At 39.8% G+C, this 17,440-nt stretch overlaps 1 protein-coding gene across 3 annotated transcripts in view; it reads left to right on the forward strand.

The window, feature by feature from the left end:
* Positions 1 to 17,440, forward strand: part of SIPA1L1 (signal induced proliferation associated 1 like 1) — a 388,865-nt gene that overhangs the window by 301,626 nt on the left and 69,799 nt on the right. For all 3 annotated transcript variants that reach the window (XM_054025262.1, XM_054025263.1, XM_054025264.1), the window contains 2 exons: positions 14,322 to 14,425; positions 16,219 to 16,376. In XM_054025262.1, the coding sequence (XP_053881237.1) occupies positions 14,322 to 14,425; positions 16,219 to 16,376 (262 nt within the window). The remainder of the gene's footprint in view (positions 1 to 14,321; positions 14,426 to 16,218; positions 16,377 to 17,440) is intronic.

The raw sequence follows: 17,440 nt of genomic DNA on the forward strand, positions 1-17,440 counted from the left end.
CATTGGGGGCAGGGCACCGGCGGAGCAAAAAAAAAAAAAAGTTGCCGAAGCATAGGAAAAATTGGTGGTGGCAGAGCCCCCACCGGCAGCTCTCTGCCCCACACCAGCTCACCTCCACCTCCCCTGAGAGGGCTGCCGTGTCCTGCTTCTCCCCCCTCCCTCCCAGTGCTTGCGCTGCCATACAGCTGGTTCACGCAAACCTGGGAGGGAGGGGGGAGGAGGAGGAATGCGGCGTGCTTGGGGAAGAGGCAGGGCCAGGGCGGGGATTTGGGGAGGGATCCAATGGGTCAGGGAGGGGGTGGAGTTGGAGGGGGGGCTGAGTTGGGGACGGGGGGCGCGAGCCCCCTCTGCACCGGAGTGCAAAATATCGGGACAATTCGCGTCCTGACTGAACAAGTAAATATCGGGACAGTCCCGATAAAATCGGGACATCTGGTCACCCTACCTGCAGATGTCGCTGCAGGATGGCTTGGACTGTTTGCTGCATCTCAAGCTTCAAGGGTTGTCCCTCTCTTCCATCAAGGTCCACCTGGCAGCCATCTCGGCATTGCATCCCATGCTCTAGGGCAGGTCTCTCTTTGCCCATCCTATGACTGCAAGGTTTTTAAAGGGTCTGGAGCACCTCTATCTGCAAGTCTGGGACTTGAACTTCGTGCTGTCTAGGCTCATGGGAGCCTAGCCCCTTTGAGCCTTTGGCTACCTGCTCCCTCCTGCTGCTCTCCTGGAAGGTTTCTTTCCTGGTTGCTATAACCTCGGCCCACAGGGTGTCTGAGATCAGGGCATTCACCTCGGATCCTCCCTGTACGGTCTTCTTCAAGGACAAGGTCCAGCCATGCCCGCACACAGTGTTTCTTCCCAAGGTCATTTCCCAGTTTCATACTGGCCAAGACACATACTTACCAGTCTTCTGTCCGAAGCCTCATGTGTCAGATGAGGAGCGCAGACTTCACATGTTGGACATCAGGAGAGTGCTGGCATTCTACATAGATAGAACCAACCCATTCTGCAAGTCGACAGTTGTTTGTGGCAGTGGCAGACAGTATGAAAGGTCATCCAGTGTCTGCTCAGAGAATCTCGTCTTAGATCACGGCCTGCATTCGCTACTGCTATGACCTGGCAAAAGTGACCCCGCCGGCAATTGTGACAGCTCACTCGACTAGGGCACACGCATCATCGGCAGATTTCCTGGTGCAGGTGCTGATCCAGGAAATCTGTCTGGCTGCGACTTGGTCGTCTGCCCACACGTTCACATTGCATTATGTGCTGACCCAGCAAGCTCAAGACGATGCTGGATTTGGCAGAGCAGTGCTTCAAACTGCAAGACAGTAAACTCTGAACCCATCTCCGAGCATTCTGCTTGAGTCACCTACAGTGGAATAGAAATGTGCAAGCACTCGAAGAAGAAGAAATGGTTACCTACCTTTTCGTAACTGTTCTTCGAGATATGTTGCTTGTGTTCATTCCATTACCCGTCCTCCTACCCCTCTGTCAGAGTTGTCAGTAAGAAGGAACTGAGAGGGCATAGGGCCGGCAGCGCCTGATATACCAGCACATGAGCATGGCACTCAAGGGGGTGCCACTGCCGGTCCTACGGATACCACTAAGGTAAGAATCTCCGATGACTGTGCACGTGGGCACATGCACACTTACCATGGAATGGACATGAGCAACACATTTTGAAGAACAAGAGTTACGGAAATGTGGGTAACCAGTTTTTTTTCCAACCATCCTATGAAGGCAAGCAGTCATCTTCAGAGACTTCACATGAAGAAGAGTGGACAGAGAATTCTGCAAAAAACACAGGAACAAGAGGATACTGTGCTGTCTCCCTGGAATGAACATATGAGATGAACCTGCAAATTGGACAGATTTATGAAGTCATCATCTGGCAAGTCTCCCCTGGAGATTGTACATATTGGAACCAATGGCACGGCGTCATATGGAACTACAAAGATCGTAGAAGGCTTCAGGAATCTTTGAAGGGAGCTGATGAAGAGAAAAGTCCAGGTGATTGTCTCAGTGATTCTTCCAGTCCTACGAATGAGAAAATACAGACGATGAACTGTTGACTGCATAGCTGGATTTTGGTTTTGTGGAACATTGGGCCATATTTTAGTGGGAGAGTGGGCTGTATGAAGGGTACAGCCTGCATCACAAAGGTAGGGGAGCTAATCTTTTTGATTGGAGACTTGCTGGAGCAGCCAGGCGGACATTAAATTAGTAATGCAAGGGAACAGTGCTAAGGAGGGAAATGTACTTCACACTCAGTATGTCACAAACAAATTGAATTGATGTGACAAAGAATGTAAAGAGAGATTTTTCAGTTGCTTATATTCCAGTGCTAGGTGTCTGGGTAACAAGGAAGAGGAATTCTAAATTCTCACTGATGAGAAGAAATTGCTATAATTGATATTAGTGACACTTAACAGGATGACTTGCATGATTGGAATGTTAAAATCACTGATTATATTCTGGGAAGTATAGAGTAAAATAAGTTGGGGGTGGGAGATGGCACTCTAGAGTTAGATACAATTACCAGTTTTAGAATTACTGATAACTCAGAGCCACAGAATCTTGAATGCATATAGATCAGTTGTGAACTAACAAAGCCCAGGAGTTTTGGTCTTGGTTGTAGTCTGCTACAGACCACTTAATCAAACCAGAGAACAGGATGAGGTACTCCTTAAGCATGTATGTTAATGTATGGAAAGAAAAATGTTGGTGTAATGGGGAATCTCAGTCTGGGGAAAACATGCTGGAGATCTCATTCAGCCAGTAGTAAATTGTCATTAGAGTTTCTAAAAATTATATGTGATGACTTTTAATTCAAAAGGTGTTGCACCCACCACAAGGGAACTCTCTTTTGGACCTCATTGTGATGGATAAAGATAAATTAATTTCTTGACTGGAAGTTAGTGATTGCCTAGGGACCAGTAAGCATGACCTGATTACATTCAATATGGGCAGAGGATTGTCCCGATCAGTAACATATATACTTATGCTTCAAAAAGGATAATTTCTCAAAGCTTTGGAAAATAAACAACAAATTGATTGGGAGAAAAAAATTAAACAGAAAAATGTGGACAAAAATTGAAAGTTCTTTAAGAAGAATTTTTAGTTGGCCAAAAAGCCACAATTCCGCAATCAAGACAGAGGACAATTCTGGCTAAAAGTCTATACTTTTTCAATGGTGATTCGAAGGAAGCAATTTGAAATAAAAAGCAACATATAATAAATGAAAAAGGGAAATAGATAGCAATCAACATAAATTACAAATTATGATGTGTAGAAAATTAATAAGGGAAGCTAAAGACATCAAGGAAAACTCCATGGCTGGCTTGGCTAAGACAATAAAAGAGAGTTTTTAAGTGCATTAAGAACTAAAGAATTCCTGGTAATGGTATAAGCTCATTGCTAGATGAAGATGGTGAAATTATTAATAATGATGCAGAAAAGGCAAAAGTGTTCAATATATGTTTTTGTATTGTATTTGGAAAAAACAGGATGATGTGCTTGTATTACATGAAGATGATGATATACTTCAGTCCATTAGTAACTAAGGAGAGTGTTAAACACCACCTACTAGGGATACATATTTTTAAATGAGCAGGCTCGAATAACTTTCACCAGAGTCCTAAAAGAGTTGGCCACTGAGATCTTTGGCCCACTAATGTTAATTTTTAATAAACCATGGAATACTGGGGAAGTTTCAGAAGACTGGAAAAGAGATAATGTGCCACTATTTAAAAAGGGCAAGTGGAATGATCCAGGTAACTGTGCTGGTTAGCCTGACATCAATCCTGGGCAAAATAATGGAAAAGGTGGTATAGGATTTAGTTGATAAAGAATTAAAGGCTAGAAATATAATTAATAGAAGTCAACAGGGTTTTATGGAAAATAGGTCCTGTCAAACAAACCTGATTTCATTCTTTGATGAGATTACAAGTTAGGTTGTTAGAGGTAACATAGATGTAATAGACTTAGACATTTATAAGGTATTTGATTTAGTACTCTGTGACATTCTGATTAAAACATTAGTGCTATACAATATTAATAAAGCACATGCAAATTGGATTATGACCTGGCTAACTGACCGATCTCAAAAGTAGATTTCAGTGAGGAATCATCATTAAATGGTGGTATTTCTAGTGGGGTTTTGCAGGGATCAGTACTATGCCCAACAAAATTCAACAATGTTTTCAATGATCTAGAAATAAATATAAAATCATTGCTGATAACATTGCCAGATGGCACATAGAATGGCGGAGTGGTAAGTAATTATCACAAGGCAATCATACAGAACAGTCTGAATTGCTTGGTAAACTGGGCCCATTTTAATACAGCCAAATGTTGTACATCTAGAAACAAATAATGTAGGCCGTACTTACTAAATGGGGGATTCTATTAGGGAAAGAAATAAGTTAAAAAGGATTTCGGGTCAGTAGTGGGCAAGTATCTCCACATGAACTTCCTGTGCAGTGCAGTGGCAAAAAGGGCTAACACGATCCTTGGATGTATAAATAGGGATGTAGGAGTAGGGAGATGATTTTACCTGTATGTGCAACATTGGGGAGACCAGTACTGAATACTGCATATAGTTCTGGTATCCATATTTTGAAAGGGATATTGAAAAACTGGCTGTGGTGCAGAAAAGACCCACAAAAATTATACAAAGGCTTGAGAAAATGCCTTGAAGAAGCTCAGTCTGTTTAGTTTATCAGAAAGAAGATTGAGAAGTGACTTGAATAGTGTAAAGTACCTTCACAGACAGAGAATACAGATTACTAAAGGGCTCTTTAATATAGCAGAGAAAGACATAGCAAGAACCAATGGCTGGAAGCTGATGCCAGACAAATTCAAATTAGAAATTAGACCCACATTTTTAACTGTGAGACTGATTAACCATTGGAACAAACTACCAAGGTAAATGGTGGATTCTTCTTCTCTTGAAGTCTTCAGATCAAGGCTTGGTGTCTTTCTGGAAGATATGTTTTAGTCAAATACAAGTCATTGGGTTCAATACAGGGGGAAGTAGATGAAATTGTAATGGCTTATGATATATAGGAGGTCAGACTAGATTATTTAATGGTCCTTCTGACCTTAAACTCTATAATTTTATAAACACCTCTCTTCCAGAGAGCACAAATCTGGTAGACCTGGTAGAAAGAGGCTGTCTTTTCAAATGGTAGTTCATGACCCAAAATAGGTCCCTCTGACACACACACACACACACACACACACACACACACACACACACACACACACACACACACACACACACACACACACACACACACACACACACACACACACACACACACACACACCTTGCCAAGCAATGGTACCATCTCAAGTGGAGCTCAGTACACTGCCCTGTACTGATGCTTTGGTATCGGCTTTGATGCACTTGATACCGATGGCCTTGATACCCATGACTCTCGTGCCAGCAACCTTGATGCAGCTGTTTTTGCTACTGACCTTCTTGGCACTGAAGCTGTTTTTGAATAACTTAACCTAACCATGACTATTCATCCTGAATCACCACTAATGTCTTTTGTGGTGAGAATGCCATATACAGTGCCAACCAGTAATATTATTATTGTGCCGAGTACTTCATAAATGCTAGTACCATAGCGTAAGCCTATACTTTATCTTGCCCTGTTCAAGTACCCTGTCTTCAAAGACCGACATTATTTTCCTCAGCTTCTGAGCAGAGAGAGAAACATCCCCTACCCACTCACTGTGGTTCTGTTCCAATGACTCTTACTTTTCATAAAAGTATAGAGCCCATTATTACACTCAGAGACCTTCAGGATGTAAGGAAAAGCATTCTCCATGGTACCTACCGTTTGGCCCGAATCCTTATCAGGCTCAATCCTGGCCTACTGAGCCCCTTTGGGGCATGCGACAATCAAGAGAACCAGCTTCTACTTCCAAGGCTAGGTCTACCTCCTCTATGAAATCTTGTACGGTGATGCAAGAGGCACAGGTCACTCACACTTTGCAGCCGCAGGAGCATGAAATGATAATCACCACCAAAGACATTAGTGGTGACTCAGGTTAAGTAGTCATGGTTAGGTTAGATTATTCAAAAATAGCTTCAGTGCCAAGAAGGTCAGTAGCTAGTGAAACATCTTTTGGTAGACATCAGTGTCTGTGGTGCCTACCTCCAGAAAGGCACTGTCAAGTACCTTCATCTGGCTTTGAGTGCTTTTATACACATCTGGTCCCAAGATTCTTATGGATCCATGATTGTAACCGCTGTACCTGAGAGAACCTGACAGCTAGAACCACCAAAAACACTACCACAAGACAAGAACCCAAAAATATTAGATTTATTCAGAAGAAAAATCTACTTCTCTGCAAGTTTGGAAATACATATTACTAATTTATCAGACGCTGTTATCTAAATAAGATTATTTAAATGAAGACAGTTTCAAATGTGATTCATAAGATAGCAAGGAGGAACTGAGAACTATTGTCTCCAAGAGTCAGCTACTGGCCAACACTTCTCTCCAGGTGATGTTTCATGCCTTGGACATAGTATCGAGATCTACGGCACGTCCATCAGCATGCAAAGGACTTCATATGTCTTTAGGTATTGCCAAAGACTGCAGTCATAGACAACTATTGAGGATCCTCCATTTGACAGCTCTGACCTCTTTAACACCAAAACATATGAAGCCTTGCACTAGCTAAAACACTCATGAGCAACTTAGATGTCTTTGGGAGTCTGCACACTGGCACTCAGGAGAAAACAAGCTATGCCTCTGTCTTACTCCAGCAGAGCCCCCGTATCCTTCCCCCCCACACAGTATAGTCAGTAGAGACCCTCAGAAGCACCAAGAAAGAGACAGAGGTTCCAACAAAGGAGACACTACTCTTTCTTCATCTGCCACTCACCCATTATCCAGAGCAAGACAACAAATTTGATGCCTTGCTTATAAGTCACTTGGAGCATATAGAGGATTGGTACTTTTCCTCCTCTTCTTATTGACAATTGCCTGTTTTGTTTTCAGGAGGCCTGGAACCACATTGCCTCAGACCACTGGGTCTTAGATATCAATAAAGTGTGGTATTCCATACTTTTTCAGAGCCTTCCTACCCCCTTCCTTCTTCCCCATCCTTCTTCAGGGCCCCTTCTCATGAGAGACTATTACAGCAAGAAGTGAACTCACTTGTAAATCTCAGAGCAATAGAAGAAGGGCCTCTAGAATTCAGGGGAATGGGTTTTACTCACATTATTTTCTAATCTCATAGAAGGGGGACTGACACCCAATCCTGGGCTTGGGACAATTCAATGCCTTCATCTGCCGTTTCAAATTCAGGATGGTAATCCAAGCTTCTACAATCCTGTTCGTAGATCCTTAGGACAGATTAATGGCTCTTGATGTACAGGACTTGTATTTTCACATAACGATTCACCTGGCACACCAAAAATACATGAGATTACAAGTTGGAAGCTCCTAATATTGGGCCAGATTTCTGCCCTTTGCTTTATCAACAGCACTAAGAACCTTCACCAACTGCTTGGCAGTAGCGACAGCTCTGATGAAGCAAGGGATCCACGTATACTCTTACCTCAACAATTGGCTCATCTGGGAAACTTCCCACAACAGGTGATTGACTCTATTCACCAAATCCTACAGCTCTTCAACAGTTTGGACCTCAGACTCAACAACCCAGAGAATAGAGTTCAGAGTACTGGATTCTGCAACAGCAAACACTAGTCTGCCTCAGGACAGATTCAAAACCATAGTGGATCTCATCACCCAGCTGCATGTTCACCCTCAAATATCAGTAATAGTCGGTCTCTCACTCCTCAGACTTCCTGATATATATCACACAGCATGTCAGACGTCACCTATGCTGCATGCAAGGATGATTGAAATCTGTATATCTACCCAACAGATATCACATAGACATGAGGGTGCAGGTCCACTGAGAAGTTCTCTTAGTGTTAAATTGGATCCTCTTCAGGTATGCAAAGGAGTACCTTTTTTTTTTTTTTTTTTTTTTTTTTAATCTCTATCCACCAAACTGCTGTTGACAGATGCTCCCCTTGAATGGGGAGCTCACCTGGACCATCTTCAGACTCAAGGCCTCTCAACTCCCAGAAAGATTCATCTTCCTATAAATGTATTAGAGCTTAGAGCTTGTCTATCCTGTATAGCATTTCTTCCATGCTACGAAGACTGACAGTCCAGATCATGATAGACAATGCTGTAGCAGTATTATGTCAACAGAGGGAGGAGCACAATTGTCTCCTCTTACCAAAAAGCTGTTTGACTTTGGTACTGGTGTATTTGCCACCAACTCACCCCAGTGGCTCTGCATCTGCCAGGCTTCTGGAATGTCTTAGTAGGCACTTCTCAAGTGACCATGATGGACTGTCAAAGATCCTACAGAATATCTTCCACAGAAACAGTCATCCAACCATAGAGCTATTGGCAAGAGATGACCCCCTTCGCCCCCCTCCCCCCCCCAAAAAATCAACAGACCATATATTCTGCTTGATGAGCGGTGAATCTGAGTTGGATCCAAGTTCTCTGACAGATGCTTTCCTCATCTTGCTGATTTCAGGGATAATGTATGCCTATCTGATGATCCTGCTAAAATGGAGTATCCTAAGGAAACTGAGACAGAACTCTGCCGTAATGATCATGTTAGCACTAGCCTGGCCCAGACAGTTCTGGTATTGTCGCCTAATAATCCTGTTGTCAGCCTCTGCTAACACTACCTGACTTACCTGAAATGATCTTCCAGGATGAAGGAAAGATCCTACACCTGTTCCCGGAATCATTGCGTTTGACAGACTAGTTAACTACCATTGAGAGTAGCTGCTCTGCTGAGATGCAGAACATATTAGTGCACAACAGAAGCACTCTATAGAGTGACACATGCTGACAAGTGGAAAAGATTCTCTATATGGGCAGAACAACATCATTTTATCTTATTTAAAGACTGCTATTCCTTTTGTCTTGGACTGTCTACTGTCACTGAAGAATTCAAGGCTATTGATTAACTCTAGGACAGTGCACTTACCAGCAATGTCTTCTCACCATTCCTCTGTCCAGTGTCCCACCATATTTTCCAACCCCATAGTTGTTAAGTTCTTTAAGTGCCTCGTCCATGTGTTTCCCCCAGTCCAGGAACTCCATTCTCTCCATGACCTCAATATAGTCCTAGCTGGGTTAATGGGTGGTCCTTTTGAAACGTTGCTATATGCTTACTCTGCCATCTATCCATGAAGACAGCCTTTTTAGTAGTGATAATATCTGCTCAAAGGATAGGAGAAAAGTCACTTATGAGTGGTAGAGCATACACTATATTTCCTAAGGACAAAATCACCCTTCTGCCTCGCTCTAATTTTTTGCCTAAACTATTCTGGCTTCTACTTGAATCCTTGACTTCCACTTGATTCAGTTGATTCATCTGCCTGAGAGGATCTCTTTTTACCTAGACAGAACAAGACCATTCAGAAATTCCCCAAGCCTTTCTGTAGCATTTGCAGCCAAGGGTCAGAAAATGTCATCCTAGAGACTTTCTTAGTGGGTATCTGATTGTATTAGAGTTTGCTATGAATTTGCCAGGCTAGATCCACCCATATGGGATAGGTCCAGCTTCTCTGGAAAGATTGCCTCTTACTGAAATCTGCAAGGTGACTACATGGAGATCAGTACATACTCTTACACAGCACAGCCTCCCTAGTCGAGGCATCAAAATCTGACACCAGCTTTGACAGAGCTGTCCCACAGTCCTTATTTAAGTAGACTCCAAGCATTCACTTCCTGTCAGTCAGATCACTGCGTTTGAGTCACCAGAAGTGGTATATAGATGGACAGTCACTCAAAGAAAGAATCATTACTTACCCTACTGTAATTGTGATTCTTTGAGATGTTATCCATATGTATTCCACAACCCACCCCCCTTCCTCCTATTAGAATCCTGCAACACCTGAATTTTGTATTCATAAAGGAAATGAAGGACATTTGGACCCGCTCTGCCCTTTATGTCCTCAGGAAGGGGGTGCCAGGGCATCTATGGTGCAGGGCCAGCCCCAGTGGACACAGCTGGCCAAAAGAATTTAATCTTGAGCACATGGGGCACATACGTACCAGAAGGAGAATAATATAGACAATGCATCTTGACGAACCAGTTTTCTGTGATAGTCCTGTTACGAAAGGCCCTTGTAAAAAAAAAAAATAGACATTGTGGTGATGGTGATGATTTTGGCTTATGAGACTGCAGCAGCCCTGCTACGTAGAGGTCTACAACTGTGAAAACTATCTTCAGCTTTTTGCAGCTGTTGGTTTTTCAAAAGCTAGAGACCACCCTTAAGAACAGTTGTTTTGGAATCAATATTTAGGAAACTGTTTCCTGGCTGGAAATTCTGCACCAAGTCACCACATGGGAAACTTAGAGTTGATTGTGAAGCTGCTCTTACAACAAGCCCTGTCTGATCATTAGCTCACAAGGAAGACCAGTGCTGTGGTGTAGGTTTCTTCCTTAGCCCTTTATCCCTTTGGCAGCATTTCACAAGCAACAAAAAACAGATGCATGATCCAAGACAGGATATAAGGCATTCCCGGCACAAAGGAAAGCTGATTTTAGATATTGTATGAAAATGCAACAAGATTAGATTATATTTGATGTCAAAAAGGAAAATTAAAGCTAAGAATCATTTTGAGAAATGTTAAGATTAGTTCCTCAGTGTTTGCTCTTACAAGTGATCATTGCAGTTAGTGTTCTCTATAACATAATAAATGAAAAGTGTTCATGACAGATATGTAGAACTCCTTCAGTTTTAAACATTGTGTCCTTTCAACTGAATACTTATTTCATATACACTGGGGCAATGATCTCCATTCATCTTAGCAATGAACTTCAGCCAGTTCAATTGCTGAAAGGAACAACATCTATTTGTTTTGTTTGGGGAAGGGAAAGTAGCCTAACTCCTGGTAGTCAGCAGGCTTTGGATAGAAAATAAGGTTTGGAAATTACATGTATCCTAGGATTACAGCGAATTATGATGATAATTTAAAATAAGCAAATAACAAGGAAACGTCTCAAATGACTTCTGTTGATGTTACATTGTCTTTAAATATTATGACCTGTTGTGTTTAAGTATAAATGTTTCATTTCTGTCTGGGATGATGCATATTCATTTATGAATATTTAAAAAGGGTAACAAGATGACCTGGGTAACTTTAGGACTGTCAGCTTGACAATCCAAAATAATGGAACTGAATATATTGGTTTTGATTAGTAAAGAAGTAAAGGCCAATCAACATGGATTTATGGAAAGTAGATCTTCTTCAACCACCCTCATTTTTTTGAGATTTTATGTTTGGTTGATAAAATAATAGTTAATTGTATTGGTGTAATATACTTTGACTTATATAAGGCATTTGACTTGATATCACACAGCATTTTGATTAAGAAACTAGAATCCTGCAAAATCAATATAACCACACATTACATAGATTAAAAACTGGCTGACAGGTCTCAAAATGTAATTGTAAACGGAATCGTCAAAGGGTGTGTTTCTGGTGGGATCCTTCTGGGATCAGTTTTTGGCCCAGTGCTATTTAACATTTTTATCAATGACCTGGAAGAAAACATAAAACAATTAATGATAAGTTTGTAGATGATACAAAGATTGGGGGAGTGATAAATAATAACAATCTGGATCACTTGGTAAGCTGGACATGAGCGAACCATTTGCATTTTAATAAGGCCAAATGTAAAATCATCCATCTAGGAAGAATGAATGCAGGCCATACTTACAGAATGGGGGACTTTATCCCGGAAAACAGAGACTCTGAAAAAGACTTGGGGGTCATGGTGGATAATCATCCAAGCATGAGCTCCCAATGTGATGCTGTGGCCGGAAAGACTAATGTGATCCTTGAATGTATATACAGGGGAATCTTGCATAGGAGTAGGGAGGTTATATATACTCCCCTGTATTTGGCACTGGTATGACTGCTTCTGAAATACCAGTGTCCAGTTCTGGTGTCACCAGTTCAAGAAGGATATTGGTAAGTTTGGGAATACTTCAGAAAAGAGCCACGAGAATGCTTAAGGTGTTGGAAAACAAGCCTTATAAAGAAAGACTCAATGAACTCATTCTATTTAGCTTATCAAAGAAAAGTTAAGGGGTGACTTGGTCACAATGTGTAAGTATCTACATGGGGAACAGAAATTTGATAATAGAGGGCTTTTCAGTCTAGCAGCCAAAAGTATAACAAAATCCAGTGACTGGAAGTTGAAGCTAGACAAATGCAGTCTAGAAATATGGTGCACATTTTTAACAGGGTAATTTACTACTGGAATACCTTATCAAGGGTTGTGGTGAATTCTCCATCATTGGCAGTTTTTAAATCAAGATTGGATGTTTATCTAAAAGATATACTCCGATTCAAACAGGAGTCAATTTGGGGAAGTCCTGTGACCTATGTTATAGAAGAAGTCTGACTAGTTGGTCACAATGGCCCCTTCTGGCTTTACAATCTATGAACCTGTGAAAACCATCCTGATCCCCAGTCATAGCTTTTTGTTGGAATTACACTTACTTCTTCTGAAGTCAACAGCCTGTCACTGTCTTACAAATGGCTGGTTTTGTTCTTTGGTGAAAGCATTCTGGACTATCAGGAGAGAAGAAATGAGTGAGAACAAAGAAGTGAATTCTCTATATGAGTTTAAGGATATGTTCACTAGAGCAGTGCCAATAATAGATTTTACTGGTTCACTGGCAATTCTGAAAAAAATTAATCCTGTTAAACTTATAGACTTTTGGACATGAGTTCCACAAATTAATTACATGTTATATAAAATATATTCCCTTTTTTCAGTTTGAAATATGTTGGCTTTTAATGGAATGTTATCTTGTTTTTACTGAGAGAGAAGAAATTGGAAGTGCCCAATTTACCTGTTCTTGACCAATCAATACTTGCACACTTCAATCCTATTCCATTTTACTTTTCTCTTTTCTAAACTACACAGTCCCACCTGAACTAATCTCTCTCCATACAAAGGTCTATCTTTCTGTTTCTAATAATTTTTGTCACCTTTCTCTTCATCCTTTCTATATTTGCTATACCTCTTTTGAGGTAAGATGGCCAAAACTGAACACAGTATTCCAGGAGGGAGAATACCTTTGGTTAATATAATGCCAGTATAATATTTTCATGATTATTTTCCCTCTTATTCATTAAGCATGCTAACATGTTGTTTTCTTTTTTGATGGCCACTCTCCATTGAACAGAGGTTTTCGATGAGCTTTTTTTCTGATTGGTTACAGTTAATTTAGAAGCTTGCATTATACACTGATATTTTAAATGATCTCTTTCAATTCCTTTACTTCATATGCTTTATGTTGAATATGTCAACACTGAGTTTCATCTGCCATCATGCTATCCATTCACCATGCTTTAAATCCCTTTGAAGTATAACTCTGTTTAGGCTTGATTGACCTAAAAGATTTTGTCATCTTCATGTTTCGCCATCTCAGTCTTTCCCCCAAGATCATTTAATGAACATGTTAAACAACATTTGTTCATATAAGAAACACCCCAATGTTCACCTTTTTGCCATGTTGAAACTAGGTCATTTATTCATACTACTTTGCTCTGTCTGTTAGACACTTTCTATTCTGACAGTATTTTCTCACTCACCATATGGCTATCTACCTGCCTTAATAGCTTCTTGTAAGGGACTTTTAAAGGTTTTTTGAAATACTTTTAGTAAGATGGAGTATGCAGATCAGGACATTAAACTAGAAGCCACTTAACATCCAGAGAGCACCAAGTGATCCATGCAAGACCTATGTTGGTCCATAAGGTAAAGCTATCAGGCATTTTTATGACTATATTCGGCAACACTAAATAATGTTCTGTACCATTAGAAAGCTATATACTATATTACATATTACATTAATATATATTTCATAAGTATATATGTGATACTCTTAAAGAGTTCCCTGTGGTATTTCCTACAATGCTGGTGCTCAATTAGATTAAGTTCAGGATGTTCAGGATTCTTAATAATTTCATAATTTCCTTACTACTTACAAGTTTTTTCTAACATCTTGTATTAAAATAGCATTGCAAAATTATATTTGCCTGCTGGGTGAACAGGTGAGTAAATTATGGTTAGTTTTTCATTGTTAATGTCATTGGTATTAAAGTGAAGATGAACGATGAATGGGTTTTGTGCTTGGGCTAGTAGGTTTTCATAACAATGTGGCAATCCTGTTTTAAAGTATTTTTAAGGCCTTAATAGTGTTGTTTTTTCACTTTATTAATTTCTAATTGCAGCTGATTCAACAGGAACTCACTCTCTCTATACAACTTACAAGGACTATGAAATCATGTTTCATGTTTCCACCATGCTGCCATACACTCCTAACAACAAGCAACAGGTAGGATGGACTTTGACAATTTAGAATTCCTCTGTCCTCCACCTCATAAAGTAGTTGTACTGTTAAATGATAACGGAATATTACACCTATAGCAGTGGCAGAAAGCACTTAACTTTGTTGAAGTATTGAATCCAGAGTGATCTAAAAGAAAGTGAATAAACAGGAAAATATTTAGGTCAACGGTCAGCTGAGCAGCTTTGTGAATAATCTCGTACTTAAAATAGTAAATAACTGCAGTGGTATTTGACAACCACTATATGCAGCCTGTTAAAAAGCACTCTGCAGTGTCTAAACAACACAAAAATATAAGATATTGGATTACATATGTATCAGGAATAAAACTGGCTAACTCAGTCACAGGATGCTCCGCAAACGGGTTGAATTTTTATAGCATGTTGGGGGGAGGAGTGGGGGTCAAAAAGAAAAAGCTTGCGAACCCCTGGATATAGAGTCCATAGGTGTACCCAAGGGTGTTGATCTATACAGGAAATAATCTGAGTTCCCAGTCACAGGATACTTTTTTTGTCCTCTTAACCATCTGATCACATTTTAGCAGTGATACAAGATCTTATAAGCTAAACAGAGATGGGCTGGTTCAGTACTCTTAAAGGACAAAAATATATATAGGTGTTTGCAGAAAGCTATTTTGGTCATGCAATAGTTGGCATTTTCTCCTCAAAGACCGAATTAAATCAGTGCCTGTCATGGTAGTTGCGGAGGTGGGAAAGAGGAGACATGTTGTACTCTTTGAGGTTCTGTCCTTTGGTTGAAACATAAAATCAAGGTCTTATAGTCATTAAAGCACCCTTGATGTCTTTTATAAGAGCAGAGATGTCAACTCAAGTATCCTGGCCAATTTCAAACTCAGATAATCACATTCTACCTACATAAATTCCCCTTACCTATACATTTCAATTGAATACATTTAATCATCTCTTCCTTTCCGAAAGCATCCTGTATACTGTGAAACAACTTCTTTTCAGTCCAGAAGTGGCTAGGAAATTGGTGTATTAATTTTACAAACAAAACCTGAAACCTTTTATATTATTACAAGATCACAGTTAACATGAGCTTTTGTTTACTTTTGTCTGCTCACCAGCATTTTTGTTCTCATCATATTATGCCCAGTTTGAGTGTTTATTGCAGAATTATATTAGGATCTTGTGTTCTTTTGTGTGTTATAAAAAGTTTTTGTTGCTGTTGTTTTTGCAGAAAAAAAATATTTTTAGGCTGTAGTGTTGGGTTTAAAAAGAAAAACATCTATGAAAAATACGTTAATGTACACTGTCAACCAGTTTAAACAAGAAATATTAACCTACCTCAAATTTGTAATAATTATATATTGAGTGTTTTTCAACTTCTAAATATTGCCAGCTCATAATGTTAGAATTCACACACCCAAAAAGTAGACAAACTAAACCATAACATGACTAGCATTACAATTTATTTGATTTTAGAATCACTTAAAATCTTCCCCATACATAGTCCTTTCATTGTGTTTAAAATAGAATTAAAACTGTTGTTATGGAAACAGAAAATGCAGGATGCTAGCATTTGTCTAATATGTCAGACGTTGGCAAGTTTCTCATTTAAGTCCTCAGATATTCTGTGTAATAATGTCTGCATTGACTTGTAGAATAAAACGATGGCAATGGCTGTGTGGCTTACACAAAAATATCCCATAATTAGTAATAACATTTAAAAATATAATTGCAGGAGAAATGAAAAAATTATGAAAAGATTGGTGCTCTGAGATTGCCATTGTCGTCATCTTTTTAATTTTTTTTTTTTAGCTCCTGAGAAAACGGCATATTGGAAACGATATTGTGACGATTGTTTTCCAGGAAACTGGAGCACAGCCATTCAGCCCAAAGAACATTCGTTCTCACTTCCAGCATGTATTTGTCATTGTAAGAGTGCACAACCCCTGCACTGACAACATCTGTTACAGGTAGGTATTACCAGGTCAACAGCAAAAAGGAAATATTGACATATGCTGAGGTTTAGCACGTTTTTGTATTCTTAAATGGAACACACTTTATTGCTTCCTTTAAGGAAACAGTATTCCGGATGTTGAAAGTTAGAGAACATTATTAACATCATAAACTAAAATGGGTACAGGTGGGCACATTGACATTTTCAGGAAACAAGCTGCTAAAAATAGTGCCTAAATGGGTGCATTTGAACGTGTAAAATAAGGATTTCTTTCATTACTGATTAGATACTGAGTTCTGGGATCCTTACATTTTTAAACATAGGGTTTAAAAACTGTGGTGCAGTTTTGAAATTCGGCTGTTACCCTTTTGAAAAATGTCTGAGGCTTCCAGATTAATTGAATTAGCACTGTATCAATCAATGTTTAATGTATTTGTGCTCATTACATTGAAAGTGGATTTTATGCTAAATTTTCTAAGATTAGGTAACTAATTTATATGTAGAAAGAAAACTTTTGGGATCATTTGATGGTATTCTTAATATTTGTAGTCTAGTAAAAATACAGATTTTTGTTGAGAACTCATAATGGGTTTGTTGCTTTTTGTGGAGAAGACTCAGGAATCTGAGTTCATGCTGCCACTTCAGTGAAGCCATTGAAGAAGGGTGGCCAGATCTGCAGAAAGAAGAAACTGAGAGTTACATTTTCTGTATGAAACCGTATTTTTATTACACAATTGGCTTCTGTACAGAAATGTTGTTTGCAGCTTGGTTTCAGTGATACCTCTACATAGATACAGGTGTCTTCCCATGCATAGTAACTTGCAGGATCAGGACCTTTATGTGTTTCATGTACCTTCCATGGGCTTAAAATCCTTCATTGATGAGTTTTCCAGTACAAATACTTGATCCACATTTATGCAATTCACTTCTGAAAAGTTTTTATAGGAAACCTCTCAGAGTAAGTTTGACTTTTTCTCCACTGGATTATTTGGAACAGTTTCATAGGTTCATAAATTCTAGGTGAAACAAAAAGCCATATAGCAGGGATCAGCAACCTTTGGTAAGCCCCTGGCGGGCTGG

Source organism: Malaclemys terrapin, chromosome 4, assembly GCF_027887155.1.
Source record: "Malaclemys terrapin pileata isolate rMalTer1 chromosome 4, rMalTer1.hap1, whole genome shotgun sequence".
Classification (NCBI taxonomy): Eukaryota; Metazoa; Chordata; order Testudines; family Emydidae; genus Malaclemys; species Malaclemys terrapin.